General features: G+C 38.3%; 1 protein-coding gene across 6 annotated transcripts in view; it reads right to left on the bottom strand.

Annotated features, from left to right (window-relative positions):
- slc12a7b (solute carrier family 12 member 7b) overlaps window positions 1-22470 on the bottom strand; it is a 60980-nt gene that overhangs the window by 23566 nt on the left and 14944 nt on the right. For 5 of the 6 annotated variants that reach the window (XM_032551742.1, XM_032551743.1, XM_032551746.1 and 2 more), the window contains exons 2-4: window positions 3738-3829; window positions 2953-3084; window positions 328-474 (exon numbers count right to left, since the gene is read on the bottom strand). In XM_032551742.1, the coding sequence (XP_032407633.1) occupies window positions 328-474; window positions 2953-3084; window positions 3738-3829 (371 nt within the window). Of the gene's footprint in view, window positions 1-327; window positions 475-2952; window positions 3085-3737; window positions 3830-14612; window positions 14764-22470 lie in introns of those variants that run through there. The other variant, XM_032551747.1, reaches the window with a different exon arrangement.

Genomic DNA, 22470 nt, shown 5'->3' with positions numbered 1-22470 from the left:
TTTCCATGATTAATCTGGAATAATCCACAGTCTGCAGTGGGGCAGCCAAATATAGGCATTGTGTGGGTGTCACTGGGTTTCTGACATTTTCCAGATGGACAGATTTAGACATCAAGGTGGCGAAATCTACAAAGATAAGGAGTGCATGTTGGAGAAACAGGAAGTCCCGCTCGTGTCTTACTGTACTCAGGATGAGTGATTTCACCGAATGAGTTTTTCCATCACCACACTAAGGACTTTATTTACAAATCCGTCATGAAAGAACAGATGATTTCCATGTCAAGAGTCAGGTCAGGCTCTTGTCGATCATAGTGATTAAATACTCACGCATGAACAGCACAAGCCCACGATCGCCAAGGACTCCAAGATGCCGGCGGTGCCGACAATCCAGGTAAGGCGCAAAAACAGGATGACCCCCAGAATGTTCTGGAGGCAAGGGAGGTAGACGCCCATGAAGGTTCCCATCTGAGGGCTCTGCAGAAGATGAGGGAGGGTTATACTTCTGATGATTACAGCCAACAGAAAACCCACAATTCAGTTTCTCACTTACATTCAATGAAAAAGGATATGTGGTATTTTTTCAGCATGGGGAGCGCCAGCACGACATGGCTGCCAAAGTCATCACTGAAGTGTCAAAAGTACTCACATTCTCTACTTTAGCAGAAGTACAAATACTTGTGTGGAAAAAATATTCTAGCAAAAAGAAAGAGTACAAGTTTTGACATGTACTTAAGTACAAAAAGTAAAAAGTAATTTTCACCTTCTAGAATACAAAATGACTTTGGATAAGTCTAAAATACTTAAGTTCTAGTCATACAAAATAAATTGTTTATTTTGCTGACAACATAGACTGTGTTGGTAAAACATCAAAATACTGATGTGGTCTAATTTTTCTACAAACCAAATCTCAACCAGGATAATTTAGATTGCAGAAAACACAACGCATTCATCACTAATCGTTCTTTGAGCCAACAATAGAATTTTTAAAAATAGGTCCACAGAGGGGGAATGGATTTCGCCTCTGAATGTGTTCATCTGTTGTTTGCGATGATACTCGGATTAAAGTCTCCATCCATGTTATTTTTCTCATGCCACAGTGTGTTCAACTGAACCGTGAATTATAGACACTATAACACTTTCTGTGTGAGCAGTAGATTTTTTTCTGTCATTTTTTTCATCATGGAAGAAACAAGACAAAGAAACAAATAGTAGAAGATGCAGATTTTTTTCTTCACATATATGGAGTAAAAGTAAAAAGTCCTCAGAAATATAACTGCTCAAGTAAAGTACATATGCCTGAAAAATCTACTTAAGTACAATAATAAAGTACTTTTACTTTACAATTTTCTGGACTGTGGAAACTTGAACTCGGGCAAATAGGATTCATGCAGCTCTACACAATTCATCCAGATTCTGGAATTTAATTTTCAAAGTCAACCCTTATTTTCACTTTTACCACTAACAGCAGTGTTTTACTACATTAAGATACATCTGATGCTGTGCATGGCTTTAAGAATGCAACAGCTGTAGTTCATGGATACAGCTGTGTGTGGAGGCTCTTGAAGTTCTCTAGCTACCATCCACACCATGTGACTTCCCCTTTATTCTCTTAAACGAGCTTTGCTTAAAAAAATCTCCAATTTATCCCTGTTGCTGCACACTTTTTCCTTCCCATCAACTTGTCATGAATAAACCAGGATTCGGCAATCTGAAAAGCCAGCACCTTTAAGAACAGCCTTTCAGGGCTCATCCTGCTGGTGGAGGACTGATCTCTACCGGACAGATGTTAAGTCAGCAGCCTTCCCATGACTGTGAAGGCCATATTATGCTCAGAACATTTCAAAAATAATTTTCTATATTGGTTATGTAATGTTCTAGTTTTGTGGGAAATTAATTTCAGCTTGTAATTATTAATAAGCCAAAACCATCAAAAAGTAAATCCTTGAACTAAAAAATGTTCATATTTCTTGACAATGAGATTAACTGAAATGCAATTTTCATTTTAATTCAGTCTCCAACTGAAAGTGCATCAGTTGTAATTGTATAATTAAGCTGACTGGTGTTCTATTAAACACCAGTCCTAAAAGGATTTTTAATATCAAACTATAATCCAAACAAAAATTAGACTTACATGTAAGTGACAATGGAACCATTAACATAGAACTCTTTAGCTTCCAGTCAGAAACAACAGCTCCAAAAAGCCTTTATCCCTTCAAATCAGAAAGAGCAACAATCCTCACAAAAAAACTGTGTTCTGCAACAATGTGCAAAAAAAAAAAACCCAAAACAGAGCAGAATTCACCTCACATGAGTAGAGTTATGGTATTAGTCACTAGCTATTCCAGACGAAGAGGGGCGACTGAGGTATCTGCTTCATGAACTCATCTACTTCTTCCAATCATTTCAAGACTTTCTGGGAGCCAGTGGGAGGTGGCCAAGGCCGATTTCTATGCAGGGACCGTGATGGGGAAACTGACAAGGGACTGGGGCTGTGGTTAGAAAAGCATCCGTAAGCTTTGTGGCAAAACGGTCAGAGTTTTGATCCTAAAAAGTTCAGACATAAAGAATGAACAATCCAAAAGGAAAAACCTGAAAAATGAACTATGGACAATGGTGAATAAATGCATAGAAGAGTGCTGCAGATGTTCATTTTTGTACTAAGTGATGTCCTGATAAAGCTTGACTCCCTCTGAATCAATATAAATAAAAACCATCCATTAAAATGTGATACCGTATTAATAAACAGAGAACGTCCAAAGACGGTTTAATGGGGGACAAGTTTAGAACCAGAGGAAGATGGGAGATTAAAACTAACAGCTTGGCTTCATGGGTCAAAGACCCCGTTATGCAACGACTGTTCAGCAGATTTAAAAGAACAACTGTTAAAATGAAATTGTATGCAACCATGTCAACCAAAGCTAGAAGCACCTGTACAGACTGTGTCTGCTTTACCTTAACAGTTTTCTTCTTGGTACTCTCCTCTTCATCAGCTTCCTCGTGCTCCTGAGCTCCTTGGGAGAGATTGGTGTAGTTTGCCAGTTTATCAAGAAGGGATGACACCATGGGGTGCCTGTCCATCTCTTCCTGCAATGAGACAGTGTAAAATCACACATTACCTTTTCAACTCGCTCACTTCTAGAAAATGATATATATAATCTATTTGGAAAACAAGAGTTGAGTTCAGTCCAAGTCTTTAAATTGTTCTGGATGCCTTTTTTGTACTTCCCTTTAAATATAGAGTAGCAATAATTTGAAAGAAAAATGAAATCCTGCAGGAGGAGATAGAATATTACAATATTTGGTTTCCCCATTTGTTCAAAGCGTCTTGAAATAGCACAGCTGGATTGGCTTCACACAGGGTGGAGAAAACAGAGAGCTCAGTGGTTCCTGAGCTCTCTGTGGTTCCTGGCTGCCCTGACCACAGGGCAGCCAGGCTGCCACATGGCACTCAAACACACCTGGCAAAGCTTCAGCTCACTCAACATTTAAAAACAGACCAGCTCTATTGTAAAATGTTCTACACTGTTGAGCAAAGTATTGGCGTTTCAGAAGAATGGCTTCATGGGTGAAAATGCATTCAGTTTTAGCAGGCTTCTTACATGGAGCTTTTCCAGGCTAAGGATTTAATAATCCGTCACATTTTGGTGTTTACTAACACATAAGCTTTTCAATGAACATCCCGACCAGTGACGGACTTCTAAACAAGTAATACTGATGAGAAATGATGTTAGAAATACCTCAAACAGTGCCATGTTGGTGCCATCATAATTGTTCTTGTCATTTTCTGTGTTGTTGATGAAGGGACTGTTTTCCTTTGGGACGCCATCACCTGGGGGAAGAAAACGGAGGGGAAGTTAACAACCAAGCCAGTCTTTCATAAATGACATGGGTCATATCCAGGAAATGGTTCAGTTCAATCTGAAGAAGCAGTCTGGGTCATATACTGTATAGCTCTTCCATAGAGACTAACAGGTAAATGGACCGAAATGATACAGTGCTAGTAATATCAACCTCTTAATGTGTTCCACACACATTGAGGCTCAATCGCTCTCAACCCCCCCCCCCCAAAAAAACACACATTCATACAGGTAAGAATATTTGTAAAAACTTGGGTGAAGCATCAGCAGAATATGACAGTAGCCTCAGTTAGTATAGTAGAAGGTATGATGGGAAAAACTACAACATACTGAACAACATTGATAAGTGAGCCACTACAAAGCAACAGTTATTCCAAAATACATCGCAGAACTGTATGTAGTCTAAATTGTATCTGATTTGGAACATATAAAAAGATGCAGTGGTAGGTTTTAAGAACTACAAAAGCATCAGAGGTTGTTGAACTTACACAACTTTTGTTGAGATTACAATTAAATTTATAGAATAACTACAACTACTACTATTACTAGCGAGAGTAAGAAACCATAATCATCCCCGAATACTTGAGATCTCCTCTAAGAACACCTATGTCCATCTATTTAAATAGTTAAGACACCAAATATGTCTTAATATTCATTAACATACAGTATAAACTGTCCCAGGACCACCACAGAAGATAGTAGATCCATACCTCCACTCTTGGGAGAATAGCCAATCAGCGCAAAGGAAAATGAGTAAAGTTCCTGGATGAGATTGGCTGCTTTGAAAATGCCAGCCAATAGCATATCAAGCAGCATTGCACCTAGGTATTACAGCTTCCCAGGTTGCATAAAATTTTTTAAAAAGCACATATTCTCAACAAAAAACTCCACAAACTCCATGAATACTGAACTGTCTAAGGGTCCACTGTAGTTGTAGTAATAATAAAATGAATAGAAGTAATGATGATAATAATAACATTGATAATAATAATGATAGTAATAATAACTAAAACATTTTTCAAAAAATTTAAACGGGGCCTGCCAAAGTGTGCGTGTCGGTAGGAACCCAGCATTCTGCTCCTAAAAATGAGCAACAATGCTAAAGTAAGCTACAATGTAGTCAATAGAAGGTGGAGCATAAATTTTTGAAGGCCAACATGAACTCAATCCATTCAGTATTCAAGCATTAGTGTATTAGTGCCAAAATGCTAATGTTAGCCTAAATGCTGTCAGTGTGGGGTATCACTAGCATGTTGTCTTACTTTTACTTGCTCCATTCAGTATGCTAAACATAGCTAATAAATTTTTTAAAAATAGCTAAAATGCTCATTTTAAAGAAAAGTCATTTTAAAACAACAAAATATGTCACCAGTGGCGGTTTCTGATATTGGCAACATGGACAATCACCCAGGGTGGCATCTCCTCATGGGCGGCATACCAGTTAACCGCTTTCATTCTTGTTCATTAGGTAACATAGAGCAAGCGGGAAGCAGCATGGGCAAGAGCGCCAGGGAAGAGTTAATTAAAAAAGGCAGGTAAAAATCATCAAGTATCTGATACGGTCGAACAGCGAGGTACTGGGGAGGGGGAACATCAGCCTGTCAGGCCAATAGAAACCAGAAATGCAAACCTTGTAAAAAGCACTCGTGGGCTTATTTTACCCCCACCAGGACAGGAGAGTTAAACAGTCAAACCAATAGCAGAAAAATTTAATCTACAAAATACACTCCTGATCAAAATCTTAAGACCAGTCCAAAAATTACAAGAATTAGCATTTTGCACCATTGAATCTTAAGAAGGTTCTAAGTAGAGCTTCACAATGTTAAAAGGACAAATCAGTGCAAGAGACAAGAACATTTGAGCAGGGAATTGTCTGAAAACTGCATTTACACTCAAACATGATTTTTTCAGCTGATCAAAAGTTTAAGACCATAGTCTTTAAAAGCCAAAAGCTGTGCAAACATCTGGATTCCATGTCATTTTCTGTGAAGTCTTTACACTGTCAAGACCTCCTGATGGCAAAAGCAAAAAAGCTCACTGACTTTGAACGTGGTAGGATTGTTGAGCTGCATAAGCAAGGCCTCTCACAACGTGCCATCGCTGCTGAGGTTGGACGCAGTAAGACAGTCATTTTGCATTTTTTAAACGATCCTGAGGGTTATGGAACAAAAAAGTCAAGTGGTAGACCCAAAAACATTTCACCAGCTCTGAGCCGCAGGATCCGATTGGCTGTCCGTCAAGACACGGGACGATCCTCTACCCAAATTAAGGCCATTACTGGTGCTGACTGCAGCCCAATAACCATCAGACGGCATCTGCGAGAGAAGGGCTTCAGAAACAAAAACGTCTTCAAAGGCCACGTCTTCTTCAACGCCACAGAATTGCCCGTTTGGACTTTGCAAGGGTGCACCAAACATGGGACATTGAAAGGTGGAAGAAAGTTGTCTTCTCTGATGAGAAAAAATTTAACCTTGATGGTCCTGATGGCTTCCAACGTTACTGGCATGACAGGGAGATCCCACCTGAGATGTTTTCAGGTGGGATCTCCTGAAAACATCAGGAGATGTGGCCCCCACCACTGTGGAGCCCCCACAGTGGTGGGGGTGCCATCATGATTTGGGGTGCGTTTTCCTTCAATGGAACAATGGAGCTTCAGGTTGTGCAGGGGCGTCAAACAGCAGAGGCTATGTGGAGATGTTGCAGCGGCATCCCTCATGACTGAGGGCCCTCGTCTGTGTGGTAATGATTGGGTTTTTCAACAGAACAATGCTGCAGTTCCCAATGCCCGCCTGACAAAGGAGTTCTTCCAAGAGAATAACATCACTCTTTTGGACCATCCTGCATGTTCCCCGGCTCTAAACCCAATTGAGAACATTTGGGGATGGATGGCAAGGGAAGTTTACAAAAATGGACATCAGTTCCAGACAGTGGATGCCCTTCGTGAAGCCATCTTCAACACTTGGAGCAACGTTCCCACTAGCCTCCTGGAAACACTGGCATCAAGCATGCCTAAACGATTGTTTGAAGTCATCAACAAGAATGGTGGAGCTACTCATTACTGAGTCCTTTTTTTTGACACTTTGTTTCTGTTTTGGGGGGTTTTCGGGTTTTTTTGAGCTATGGTCTTAAACTTTTGATCAGCTGAAAAAATCATGTTTGAGTATAAATGCAGTTTTCAATTAATTCCCCGCTCAAAAGGTTTTGTCTCTTACGCTGATTTCTTCTTTTAACATTGTGAAGCTCTACTTAGAACCTTCTTAAGATCCAATAGTGCAAAATGCAATTTTTTGACTGGTCTTAAGATTTTGATCAGGAGTGTATGTGGAGGAAATACAACAATGAGAAGGAAAAGCAGGATTCGGCGCAGACATCCATTATATTAAAGTTGTCATGTTTCCATGTAGAGATATTCTTTTATTTATTTAACCTTGATTTAACCATGTAGTCTGCATGGAGCTTAAGATTCTAATTTTAAGGGAGATCTGGCAATGATAGGCAGCAGCATAAAACAAATCACAAACAATGCATACAAATAAAGAAAGAAAATCGACTTATGCCCCACTCGAATACATCAAATTGCCTTTTTAGTTTCAAAAGAAGTACGCAACAAAGGTTATACTGTAATAAAATGTGCAGACATAAACTTCCAGAGAACAAACATTCAATGATTTACAATGTGTTTTATGGTCACTAAATGGAAGAAAAGAGGAACAATACATGGGTGTAGATGCTGACAAATGGCAGACACAAATAACTATGCAATAAAAATAGAGAGATAATGGAATGAAAGACTCTTAAGTGAAGCTTATTTGTTTAAAATATCAATTATGAAACAAGCAATTAACATTACATTTTGTAAAATGGCAAAATCATCAAGCAAATGCACACCAAATATGTTGATCAATGTTTCACTTATTACTAATCAAAGGCAACTCTAAGCAGGCGGGTTTTAACTCTCGATTTAAATCAACTCAGTGGTTCAGCTTTTCTGGAGTTTCCTGATAGTTTGTGGTGCATAGAAGCTGAATGTTGCTTCTGGCTCTGGATGCAGAGCAGAACCAGAACCAGAAGACCTGAGTGGTCTGGAAAGTTGATACTACAACAACAACAACAAAACATCTTTAATGTATTTTGGTGCTAAGAGATGAAGCAGGAATAAATTCACAAGAGCAAGAATGGATCAACTTCACAGGGTTATCTACATTTCTCAAAAGAAAACAGAAACAATATGAAGGAAAATGTAGTTCACATGGTAAGTAAATCCACTGTTAACTAAACCTTACATGGATGAAAATACTGTTTATATTTTGGCTGTAAAGAGTTATTTAATGGAGAAGTAGCAGTTTTATCCCACCAGAATGCCTTTGAGCCTTTTCTGATAAATTTTATGAGTCATAACTATGCAGGAAAACAGCTGCACACATCAGAACTGATACACATCTTCCAGACTCAGAGCTAATAATAGCTCTAATAATAATAACAGTAGTAACTATTGTTACTACTGTCTTGTAATTTCTAGACACAATATCAGATCACACAGACTGCAAGCTGTCCAGTGCAGAAAGGAACTGCTAGCTTTACTAACACTTGAAAAAAGTGCCTAGAAAGAGTTTGGAGAAGGTATTCAACTCATTATGATCACAGTTCAAATGACATGAATTCCATATTTTTCTGCAGTGTGGTAAAGAAACTCCATCTAATTAGATTTGAAAAGCATGATGTCTGAAATGTTATAGCCTTTCAAATGTCCAGCATTACTTTACAGTTGAAATACTGCACATTCATATTGACAATTATGATTTGATATATAATGCAGCTCAGTTTTCACCCAGATTAGTTTTACTGAGCGACTAAAGCATCTTAGCTAGCAGAGTTCTTTATTGTTTCACTTTATCCGTTTTATCCATCAAATGAAAGCATTGGGATTACGGGAAATCCCTGACTTCAGGGAAGTAGGCAGATGCGAGTTTAGCAGAAATCAATTTAAACACTTCATATGAAGGGAGAAAATAGCTTTCTTCCTGATCTAAATACATCTCTGCCACAGTTTGTGTGTTTTGGTTTACTCATTTTGATCATCTAAGAGGTTTTGAGACACACACAGTGGGAATTGTGTTGTTTATATGAAGGTAAATAGATCTTTATGTGTTCTGGATAAAAGAAAACCCCAGGAACCTTCGTTCAATCAAAAGAGACTTATCCAGACAGCCAGGAATTACATAATACAGTCTTTGCATTAACAGGCTTGCTGTGCACACCACTGTGCTGATATTGGCAACTGTATTTTATGCAGCTCATTTTTCACTGTTGCATGAGCTAATAATTATTAAGACTATTAAAAACTATTTCAGGTCAAAATTGTTTTGTTTAGGATGACCTAACATGAGCTTTGGCTTTGAACTGAAAGGTAAACAACATCTTGGGAGGAAGAAAAGGGAAAAAAATGCCAGGTTATGTGTGAAGTAAAACTTTATTGAACTAAGCTGCAAAATTGTGCATGTTATCTTAAATGCGATATTAACACTTGCATAAAGTAATGTCAATAAAATGATTTTAATGCAAGTTCCTTTAAGGTTAGTTAGCTCTGTCTTGAGACTGAAACATAAATCAAGCTATAAAGATTTTGCCAAAACTGTTGAAAAAAAAAAGCACAATAAAGTAATTAATGTGCTGAACATTGCATCCCAAATCTAAAATGCAATAACTTTCCCCAATTTATTTTACTATGCAGTGCATCATAAATGAAGCCTAGGTGTAAATTCAAACAGGAAAACTGTCCTCAGCCTCGCCTGCATCATGCCGCAGCTGTAGCATATCAGCTTTGGGCCACGCCTATCAACACAGCTGTTCCCTGATCCTTTTCCTGGAGGATCCCAATCCTCCCACCTCTCATCCTGCACACAGAAGTGGCTGCTGACCTGGGCACCCAGTTCCTTGTTCCCCTTTAGATCCAAGGAAATTTCTCTCAGCTTCGGCCTTCACTGGTCGTCATCTCCCAGCCTTACACAGCCTGCCTTCATCCTGTGGCTAGAAGTCATTTTGTTCAATGGCTGGGCTTCATCTCCCAGCTTCTCCTCTCTTTCTCGTACTTGTTTTCCTGTTTGGTCCATATTCTTTCCCTCTCTTCAGCTGGCCGTCATCTCCCAGCTGGATTTTATCTCCCAGCTTCACATTTTTTCTCCTTCTCTTTCTCCACCTCTAGCCTTCATCCTCCTGCGTCTCTTTCCCTCATTCTTCACCTAATCTCCCTGTATTTTGGCCTCGGACACAACAAACTCTTTGATGGGTAAGATGTACTGTATATCAACTTCATCTCAAGCAACTCATTCGTGTGTATTGCAATTCACAGTGCTCATGTCTTCTGCTGGGGTCTGTCATGGAAAAAAATTACTTTAACAAGAGTCTGGATGAGAAGAAACAAGAAATTTATTAAAACCTTGCAAGGTGAGAACAGAAATACAGTCAAAGGAGTCTGTCGAGTCTGTTCTGACTAACAGTGGATTTGGCTTCCTTTTATAGGTTCTGGTCAGAGAAGAGATACGTGATTGGAATATAGGTGTGAACCCTTGATTGTTATGTACCAGGGATTCTGTGGAGCCCAACACAGATGGTCTTGCCATTTGTCTATTCTTAAGGAAAGGGGGTTGTTCTTTAATGCTAAAGAGGGCAGATAAGTCCTGGGCTGGGGAAGTAACAGTCTCCAGGATCAAGGACCTCTCCCCTGCTGTATTATGACACTGTAGAGGTCTATGTGAGAGCAGCTTAACCAATCTCATGATAAGACTATGCAGATACCTAAAGCAGAAAAGGGACGAGGAGAGGATTGTAAACTTTTCCATTACATGTCTGAGCGCCAAAACTAAATTAATTCATGTTCAAAAAACTTCTTTAATCAGATCTTTTTCAGTGAGTCTCTCCAGGTTGAAATATTTATCTCTTTCAAAGGGAAAACAGGAAAAGGGGAAATCTTACAAGAGAAAATAAGTCTATGCATGATTTTTTTAAAAGTTACAATAAATATAAAACGAATAAATACAGAATGAGTTTATTTATTGCCATTTTTGTAGGATCTGTCCTCCATAATAAACAGTTAATTTGACATTCAATCAAAGACACAGGAGTACCAAATGACAACTCTATACAATTCAATTTGCCACTCAAACACTCCCATCATTGGGTGAAAGCTAGGGTACAGCCTGGACATGGCAACATAGACACACACAGGACAAACAACCATGTACACACATCCAACATGCTTGTACTTCCATCCAACTGAAAACTTTGAACTGACTTCCATTCATTTTATTAACTACATTTACCACATGCACACTTAAGAGGCAATTTAAACAGAAAAAATTGCTTTTATCGTACTTAATATATTTTGGGTCTGTGGGAGGGATAGTGCAGCAAATTTTGGCACATTTGCTGGACTTCTGCTACTAAGATAAACAATAGTGATGTACCTCAGAAAAAGCAGCAGGAAAAATGCCCTACTGGAGTACATGCACCAACATAACTCATCTTTCTCTGAACATATCTGATTTAATAAATTAATACAAATAATTTAGAAACTACTGCATTTAGATTTCATGTAAAAACTGTATCCCAGGTATTGAAGAAGATGCTTTTTATTTCTCCCAATGGTTTTAACACCAACCAATTTCAAACACGCCTCTATCATGTATCAGCCTGTGGTGAGCCCGGCTGCATTTCATGAGTAACTTTTACCACTTGATCCAGCTGTAGGGGGAATAAGAGGCTTGGAGAGTGGCTTAGCTTGCTAGTAATCACTGACAATGTCATTACGCCCTTGCACTTTGCAGCCCTTTGACACAATCTGAACAGGACTGCAGACCGTATTAAGTGAGGAGACAGTTTTCCAATAACTGTGGGTAAGAGAATGGATTTAAAGATGATGTATACTGGGCAGGAGGAATGCAGCTAACCTTTAGCCTGTCAGTCAGAGCTTAGCTCAGTTACAAAGCACTCAGCACAGGTAATCATTTCCTTTACTGACAGTGGCTAAATCTCCTCTGAGACAAGGCAGTGTGCTAAAACAGGCTCTGCTGTTTCCAAATCAGTACAGGTGATGCTCCTGTTTTTAAAACCCGCCTACATAGTGGTTACATCATCAATAAGTGATCAGAGTGCTACGCCTCATCATACGAAGGAGTACAAATACAAGAGCTTACCACAGCATCTCCTCATGTTTAGGATGGGATGTCTTTACAGATATGGAAGAAAATTGAAGGTCATGCTGTTTGAACAATCATTTTTTTGGAAGCTGAATCTTTCTGAAAACTTCCCAGATTTCTGGTTTCTCAAACATTTATGCAGTTAATGTCAAAATGTCTTGTAGCACGAATAGCATCTGGAAGAAGTCAATCTAGGATTATGCCTTTACTTTTCTACAAATCATCATCTGCATTCCTGATGTCATCAAGAAGAAAAAAAACTCCTGCACACACAAAGCTGTGGTGCTATGCCCTTTTAAGCTAAAAACAATTTCAAGTGGTCCACGAGTCCCATCCATGTCAATAAATCCCACAGTGACCTTAAGTTGCACTTGCACATCAGTGTCCCAAACAAGGCGAAAGTGCCAGCTGCCACTGTTGATGGCAAATGCTGCAATTAATGCGGCGACTGTTGCAGCAGATTATGTGCTTTTCCAAAAGGACATGTGAGACCAAAAGATAAGGAGGCTAGCGTAGACGCAGCATGCCTGTTAGATGGTCTTCCACATGATCTGGAGTAATAAAGGTGGAGATGTAAACATTGACTGATGTGTATGCAGCAGCAAACAGTCCTGAGAGACTTGGTCTAGTTTTCTATACAGTAGCAGCCATGATAAAACATTTGTCTATTAAACAGATGCTGTGCTTTGTCTGCATCATTCCAGCTGTCTGTGAGGTTTCATTTTGAATCCTTCACATGGAGATTTTCTTGACTAACAGTAATTCTGTGTTTGTATTGTACCAAGTGTAATATTTGACTTTCAATAAATGCTCTATATAAAGCTTGGAAGATCGACATTTGAGAACTTACTAATAGCAAAACAGCTGATTTAGAGGGAATGTGAGGACATCCTGCTGTTTAAGGTCACCTTCCTTGCTATTGTGCTCTCTTCTTTCACATCCAAACACATGCAAAGTTTAAAGTGAGAGATGGGCCAGACAAGATAAAAGAGATATTTTCCCTTGATTTTCTCAGACTGGTAATCATCAAGTTCTACAAAAACTATTTAAACACATAAACCAACAGGATGCACTTTTCTATATATTTTTAAAAAAATCTGGTGCCTGCTATCAAATAAATGCAGGTGGATTTAAGTAGCTAAGATAGGGTGTGTGTGTTTGTGTGTGTGCTTGTGTACATGCTCTACTTCTGCAGGTGTTGGGCAGATACTTCCTGCGCTATAAAACTCTACTCAAAATGTGCTTTTGGTCTAAAAAGCCTGCAGTGCATGAGTAGCAATGACTGTGCAAAAAAAAAAAAAGTGTTCCAGTCAAAGAAAAATTGGTTGATTCTGTTCTTTGGTTGATTATTTGGTGCATCTCAATTACATATATATAATATTCCAGAATTTACAATAACATTGTCAGACAGCATAAAGGATATTGAAAGATGTTCTTGTGCCAAAGTGGCAAGTGACTTCAATTTAGGAGGCTGAACCCACTGCCTAATAATATTTACAGGATCTTGATAAACAAATAATTTCTGAAATTAATTCTATTTGACAGTATTTCATGTGTAGCTCTTTTGCAACACAAGACTATTTTATTCTGACGGTTCCAATTAATTACAATCCATAAAAGATTTCCCATCAGTACAAAGTCAAGAAACTTTCCTCTTTAACTGCATCTTAAAGGCTACTCGTAACAAAATGATGATGAGCTTTTTTCATTTGTTCCTTGTTTTGTCGTCGTTTCCAAGAAATGGTGTTGCTCTCAGACTTCATCAGCACTTAGCTTAGCAGCTGGTCCAAATGTACCAGAGCAGGTATATTAGGGATGTGCTAATAGTTAGGCTCAGCCTTTCTTGTGGTAATAAATGACCACGCGCTCTATTTATAACCGCTAAGCCACAGACTGTGACAACGCAGTAAGCTGCCTAACACTGGCAACGTTAGATCCCAGTTTATTGTACCAAGAACTCCAAGAGCTGATGCAAAAGGTGAAGAACAGAGAATGTTTCTCTCCTGGCCAAAATTTATTTTACTGTCACAACAAGTGATTAAATAAATAAACACATAAAAAAATAGAAAAAGAACAAAGAAGAAGCAAAAATGCAAAAACTGATTTTGCCTTAAAAAAATTAACTGGTTGGAAAGCTTTGCTAACAACTTTAAAGTGAAATTTGGTGGGCCAGATGGAGCAACAGTCAGTCTTTCACACATCATAAATTAATGTCAAGTCCAAATAAATAACAGCCCAGCCATCTCATTCTCTGTTCTTTTATTGGTTTATTATAATTTTATTCGGGGTACTACAGTTAATTTTAAAACTACTCTGTCTTTACTGGAGGAACTGATGTCGAAGAGACTAATCAGACATGACAGCAGACTAGATACAGTTCAGGTAAATTACAGGAAGTTGGAAATTATTCTTGGACACTAATCCTACTTTTTCTTAATTATGAAATTATTCTCAAAGTGAACAGAATGCATATATCCCTCTTTTTTAGAATTTATTAGCTAAAATGTTGATGTACTAGCAAAGGGCAACTCAAAGCCTACATGAAATGGGGAAAACGTACCTTTCCGACGAGAGCTGCCCCTGTGCTCCATTCTGAGGAGCCTGGCTAAAAAAGGGGGATGGAGGGGAGAGGGTCCTAGCAGTGGTCCTTGGGGAACTCCAGTAACGGTGGTCCAAAGTATAAAGATACTTCTACTGACATGCACAAGTCAGGAAAGCTGGCTGCACTGTGTGATAATGTGAGGATAAGCTATTTCTGTGACAGTCTGTGTCCATGTTTGTGTGGGCGTGTGTGTGCGTGTGTGCGTATAAAGTGGCTGTGACGACAAAGTCAGCGACATCAGCCATGCATCACAAAGCACCCTCACCCTCCCACCGACAGACCTGCAGGGACAGGCATGCGCGTGAGAGCACACACAGTCCTTCCCCACAAGCTCCCTGAGCTTCTGATCATTGTCACAGCTGTGCGAGCGAGAGTTAACGCACACCGAAAGGGGAGGAGCAGAGAACGCAAAAGAAGCAGAAAAGTGTAGTATAGACCTCCTAGATGTCACAGGGTGAAACAATTAGTCCAGCAGCTTGCTGCAGGGGAAACAACCTATACAGCTTTACCTGCAACCAACAGTAAAACCAGCATTCATCAGATCCACAAGGTCATTCATATGATTTATTTAATACTCAGTGAACTTGAAACATTTAATTTCTAACAAGTATGCAGATCTGATATTACATTTCCTTATCGCAAAACACTTCCACATAAACATAAATGACAACGGCAGACAAAGTCTTGCCCCAGTCATTACCTCGGTCAACCTAGCACCCCACTGTTGTTCTTTTTAGTTGCCATTTAATCTGTTTGGCAGAGAGCAGGTGAAGTGGGCACTAATCACTTAACCAGATTAGGCTTATCCTGAACTTTTTATAAAACAAGAGGCAATGTCGAGGCCTGAGGAGGATATGGCGTTAAAGCCAGCACAGAGGGGAGATTCACTTCCTCTTCCTGTCTTCTGATGACATGCCCATCATAAGAATGCCCTTTGCCAGTGTGAGATGCACTGGTGACCAAGGAGACGAACGTCAACTCATCACCCCGAGTCATCTACACAGTTTTGGTAGATACTAGCAAATGACATCTCTGAGAATATCAGTTCAATCCGAACATCACCAGCAACAGCTTTGCCAGGCTTCATGAGTCCATGTGACCAAAGTGAACATCTGTTGCCACCATCATTAGACCGACAGATGTGTGGAAGCACAGCTTAAAGCAGAGCTATCAAATCAACAGGAAGGAGGATTTAGTAACACCAAGCTTCACTAAAGATCATCCAAATCTAAATTAAAATTCAAAATCAGTTTTACCAAAAACTATCAGAAAAAGGTTTTTCTCAGTTATTTATAAAATTTATTTAAAATATTTTTTACCATGCTACACTTTGCAAGTCAACTCTTATTCTGAAAAATCCAATAATCTGTTGAGTTTGCAATCTTATTGAGTAACAAATGGGTGGATTAAGGGTGTTTATAGAGTTTATTCAAATGTAGAATGTAAATGAAAGTAAATTAAACGCTAGAGTAAAATCTAAAATTAAAAATGGGTCACTTCCTGTTTAAATTTCAGATGTTTGAAGAGATTGGTTGTGCTGCAGAGTGATGCAGACTACACAAGGTAGCAAATCTTACACATTAAGCATTTTTAATCCACATTTGTGTCTTAGAATCCAAGGACTTTCTGCACAAATGAACTGACTTGATTTGTTTTGTTCCCTGAACCCGGCAGCTACTGTTCAGGTTGCCCCTGCTCCATTTAGAGTTCTGGTTTATTCATGTCGGGTATGAAATTGGTTGTATACCGCTGGATGTTTTGCACCTATTAAGCATCAAGTTTATTTAAACTTGTGAAGTGTACAACATTTCCCAGTATGCAACACAGACCTTAGGCAGGATGAAAAGAGAAGCAAGAGGACTTATAGCACCTTCTACTGGTAACAAGCAAACAATTCATTCTGTAAATTTAGATCTCCACATTGAAAAAAAATAGGAATTAGACTGTATTGTTTACAGTCGGTGGGAATGAGTGCAGTCTTTCTTTTCTATCATTAGGAACTAAAATATGTCAAGGAGAAAAAAAATTAAATTTTCCTAAATTAACTCTGCTTAACAGACTGCACAACGCAGGTTTATAATGTCTTTCTTTAAAACGCTTCTTTAAATGAGGAGATATGTGGGTTTTAAGATGAATTCCCTAAAGTGAGATGAAGTATAAAAAAAAAACAAACAATGAAACAAAACAATAAGAAGGGGCAAGAGGAGACAGGCCAGTCAAGGCTGGTGAGATCAATGTTACTTAGCGCCTCTTACATCTGAATCCTGGCTGCCATCTGTAAACATCAACCATGAGATCATGACCAGGAAGTAAAAAGAGCATTAGTAAGAGTCAATGCCTCTAGGAAGTAGAGTAGAGTTCAGAGAGCTTTTAATAATACCTAACAAACATGATCAATGAGTTTCTGAGCATATAATCTCCCATCTACAACAGGAAATATATAATTAATACATTTATTACATTTAAATGTATTAAATGTTATATTTATTTTTTTGCACAAATAAGAAAAATGTTTTGATTAGGACTGTCGTAAACAATTATTTTTGTAGCAATTATTCTGACAATTAATCGGGTATTCAAATAAAAAAGCTTAATAAAATGACATATTGGTAATTCCTGGCATAACAGCTGTGTTATTGATCCAAATTTTCATGTCTATGCACCTCTCACATTTACTTTTTTGTACCTTAGAAAATTAACCTGTAACAAAAACAGCTCATTTTTACATCAACCTGGACAAAAATTACACAAAAATCTGAAATTATATTCAATTTAATAATAAAATAATCAATCAAGTTCATTTGTTTAAATCACATTTCAGTAACAAGGCGGTTCAAAGTGCTTTACATCATAAAGCAACAGGCTGATAAAGACACTCCAATATTTAGTTTCTGTATTCATCTTCAGTCAGTTTAATAGATGAACTCTCACTTTACACCAGGCTTTTACTGCTTTTGTGTCCATGTGAACAACAGATCTTTGGCACCTTTTCCGTACCTAGAAACACATATGCTAGCTATGTACACACCACGGTGTGATCCGCCAACCACCTGCTGCAACCAGTATGGTATGGAATTTATTTTCCTGTTCGGCCGTAAAGCTAGACTTGTGCTAAGCATCAGTTAGAGAACTGGAGCGTCCATCTATATTTATATTTGCCTTGGATGTAGGCAAACTTAGCAAATATGAGATAAAAACCTATCACAAAGCTCAGGATAAGCTTTACTGGTAAAATATGTTTAGTATGTGGAACCTGCAATATAATCAGCTTGACTTATAAAATAAATGTGGTGTTCAAATTGACAGTGTCACAAATGAATGTTTTGAGGCAGTACGAACTCAGATAATACTTCCCACTGAGATGTCACAAAATCTTTCTTCATAGTTCATCTGCTCTGAAGATTCAAATGTAGCCATCTAACTGCATACTTATCTGTCTTATTGACTCCCAAATTTCACTTTTTCCTATTGTTATTTTTCAGAATTCCACTTTTTCCATTCTAACTTTGTTTATTAACCCAAAATATGTATTCAAGGAGTGAATAAAAACTATTTAACAAACCAATAGCCAAAGAATCACACATTTATAATTATTCTGCTTGCACAGAAAAAGTGATATGGTAGTAGAACAACTGCACGACGTAGTGCTTCCAGTCATTTTCAGACCATTGAGGTGGTAGACACTGTAAGACTGTGGAAAAAATAGGTGGGTAGAATCGGTTTCACATGCAAATTTCGACCGATCACTGATCACCTAAAATGAAGGAAATCAAGGCCAATTTATCGGTTCGCGCTGAATGTTTTTGAGATATTTAAAAAATATTTTATATACACTTTTTAATGAACAAAAAACACTCAAGGATATTATAATGCCTCACATATGTCACAAAAACCTTTTCTGTGTATATCTTTACATTTATGTTGTTCAGCCAAAGCCACACAAGCACTCTCCCAAAGGCAGAGAGAGAATACACCACTCAGCGTTCCAGGTGGAGAACTCACACTGTCAGCATCAACTGTATGGCACCCATAGCAGCACTTTGCAACTGTCAGTAACAGGGAGGTCACTCTCTCTCTGCTTTTCTAAACAAACCCACTGATAAGCAGACATGACATTAGATCATTTTGACAGAAAGCACCATCTAGCTAGGATGCTCCACCTATCTGAAAATGGACACAGAGAAAATGTATAGCACTTCATAAAATTCAACAAGTAATATACTCACATTCTGTCATGTAACTCGACTTCTTCCCAAGCGTTCAAACCAAAACAGCAAATGAAACACAGACATATGAGAACAAGAACGAATCATGTGACTTCATACAATCAACCAAACTTCCTTAAAATGTGGTTACCTCCTTAACAAGTCAAACAATGGCTGCTCTTTGACCATATGCAAATACTGGAAGTAATACGCCACTCCAACCTGCAGCAGATGGTGTGACGACAAGACTTTGAAACAAAACTGCAGACAGGCATCCAGACTGGTCCTCAACTACCTTTGACAAAGGGTTGCAGCTGCTGCTGATATGTTAAAAACAATTATTTCATCTAGATTCACATGAGAGCTTTATCTAAGCCTTTTCTGAACTTCTAAGCACACACATTAGGATGCCACCACTGTAGGAAGATATGATAACCGTTTGGGACCAGATGGTGTCCTGCTCTGCCAACATCTGGTTTATGGATTAGGACAAAAGATATTAAAAGCAAGTGGGTGGATTTGGGGAAAATTAAGTCTGCCGGACTGACCAGTCACATTCTGAGCACTTTAAAAAGCAGTTAACCATTTCTTGCACAAGCATTTAGTATTTACGGGTCAACTTCTTTAATTAAATGACTCCAACAAGCCAAAGTTATGAAAAATACATTCATCCATGGCAGAGAAATGGAAGGATCACATTTTATATTTCTCAAGCTAAGAGAAAATAAATTTCTTGTTACACAAATCCAGTCATCAACATGGGTCCTGGGTGCTTTTGGAGAATGCAGCTGAGATTGCAGAACTAAAGCGACTAAGCTAGCAACTCGCAGCTTTCACCAGGGCAAACTCTAAAACCTATAAGGAAAAATCCCCAAAGGGCTGAGTAAAGTTGTACACTAGGGGTTAGCATTTAGCATATTATTTATTATCAAAAAATTGACAATAAATTCCATTTAATGGAATTTTAATACTCCAAAAAGAGTATTAAATCTGGGCCCGTTAAATCGGCCCAGATTTCCTTCATTTTGGGAGATCGGCAATCAGTTGACACTTACATGTGAAACCGATCTTATCTACCTAAGCAAAGGAGATAGTTAAGATCTACACGTTATGAGACCTTATCTCCTGACAGACCTTACTCACTACATTCAGCAACTTTCCAGACAAAGAAATCTGTATTAGTCAAAACTGGAATTAGGAGGTCAGGCTTTCTAAAGAGTAATGATTGATCAGAAAACTGCAATAGGTGCACCCCTAGTCATGTTTACTATTTTCGCCACTGCTTGTTACATTTGAGTATCAATAAAGTAATAAATTTAAGAACATAATTAATTAATAATTAACTGCGTGCAGTTTAAAGATAAGTGTCCCTCTTTAAGTCACTGCTGTCTTCAAGGAGCCCATTTCAAAACATGTATATTTTCTAGGAGCGGTATTTGCATTAATGTGTAATCATAGCAATACAGCTGCCTAAATAAAACACTAAAAACAGGTTGTAAATATTAATAATTTTTTATTGTAATATATACTACAAAATATTGTGATACAATTTTAAGCTTATGCACCATCTCAGTATGTCATAAAGCATCAGATTCTACTGATCTACATGTTTCTCAGAGCATATGAACAGCGATGATTATTGGAAAGGAGGATAAAAACTACTGTCTCATATTAACGGTTGATTTTTCTACAAATGTCAATGCAAAACTATGCTATCACAATAAAATGCTGTAAGGCTTCCTTACATAACTAAAGGAATGTTTGCTTTTTTAAGATGCTAAATTACCGGCATATTTTCCATCCAATTCTACTTTAGAACTCGACTTCCGGCTGTTTGCTAGCAAATATTTACAGTCGATCATTTCCCTGTGCAGAATATTTGCAGTTGTTAGTGAAGTGCAAGCTTGAGCTACCGTATTTATGGCAATAAAATGTGGGCAAATTAACAACCAAAATGAATGAACTTAATGGACCACGTTAGAAAGCACATCAAACAAGTGGGAACATCGGAGAGGATATCATGTGTAGTCTGGTTTTAGATGTTCCTAACTAGAAATCTACATGACAAATAGTAAACTTTGCTAAATAAACTTTACTGAAATAATGAAATGGTGAATCCCTTCTTTCCAAGCTTTAAAGAATAATTTGACTCAATTAGGCTTTAACCAAGTCAATTAAATATAGCTTTTTTTTTATTAGGCTATATAAAAAAGACAGTAAACTCTAGATTTCACTGTAGCTATTTAGTGCAGATCATTGCAAGAACAATATGCTGTTTGATCTTGGTTAAAAGAGATGCATCTTAAAGAGGCAATGAAAGTATGACAGTGTGACCTTGGTGGTCTCACAACTGCTGCTGTGAGGAAAAGAATAGAAAGAAGGAAAATAGATCCCCGTTATGATAGGTGCAGGTTGCAGGCTAGGAGCTTATCAGAGATACCATATTGAGAACAGGCAACTGGTGAGAGCGAGATCACTGCACGGGAAATAGGAAGCAGTCATACTAGCCAGTACAACTCTGTTTAAACAAGCTATCAACACAATGAGGAGTGTGGAGTGTCATAATACTCTTTCTTTTCCTGTCATATGTTTATTTTTAGTAAATAAACAATAGGACATAGTTGTTCACACCTTACAAGGTCTTGCATTTTGAACTTTAACTTGAGTGTTTAGCTGCAGCAATGTGAGGTTTGACTGCCAGCCTTGAGGAAACTCTGAAATCATATCACAGTATGTCTCTGTGCTTCGATCATTACATTCCTGTCTGTGTCTCCTGCATGCATTTCTTCCCAACACCACACCCCTCAGCATTTCCCAACACAGAGAAAACACATGACTCGAGGTCCACTCAGTTTAAATATCTGCTCACATGGACTGTGTGAAACATATAAAGATAGTTTCTTGGCTGCTTTTCTTAGACTCTTAATTGTCAACTAGTATGTTTTCAATCTAATTAGCATTGATAGACTTAATTTTAAATATTAGTAATCAACAAGGTTTTACTTCGCCAACCCTTATAAAAGGTCAGTGCAGAGTAAAAAACAGAACTCTTGCAACAAGGCTAATGCAAACACACGGCTGAAAGTCGAGAACACAGCAAGGTCAGGTTGGACACACGCTGGTGTACAAATATACTAAAAATCGGGTTTCCAAACCTTTCTTAAACTACCTGCAGAGGCAGTGAATAGAAACCTCAGCTGATTCTGTTTTTGGAGAACAGAATCTGAATAGTGAACGTGTAGGATGCAGCCTTGAAATTAACATAACAGTTGAAGTGTGAAGGAGAAATTGTAGCTGCTGTTGAAAACAAAAAAAGTGCATTTTAGCCTTTTTTGGGGCTTCCTTTTAATGACAGGAAGCAGACGTATTACTCTGTCTCAAGTGTCTGCCTCAAGATTTTACTAAAAACAAACAAAAAAATCCCAAGCGAACCATAATGTGATGTTAGACCTTTGCTTAAAAACAAGAGGAATTGAAAAAAAAAGAAAACGCGGTCACAGTGCAACAGAAGGTTTAAACAAAACCAGATCTGACTGGGAAACAAACAGGAAACACATGACTAGGGCAGATGGGCAAAAAACACCGACTGAGTCTGGAACACCTCGGACATT

Source organism: Xiphophorus hellerii, chromosome 21, assembly GCF_003331165.1.
Source record: "Xiphophorus hellerii strain 12219 chromosome 21, Xiphophorus_hellerii-4.1, whole genome shotgun sequence".
Taxonomy (NCBI): domain Eukaryota; kingdom Metazoa; phylum Chordata; class Actinopteri; order Cyprinodontiformes; family Poeciliidae; genus Xiphophorus; species Xiphophorus hellerii.
This window is presented reverse-complemented; position numbering and strand designations above follow the sequence as displayed.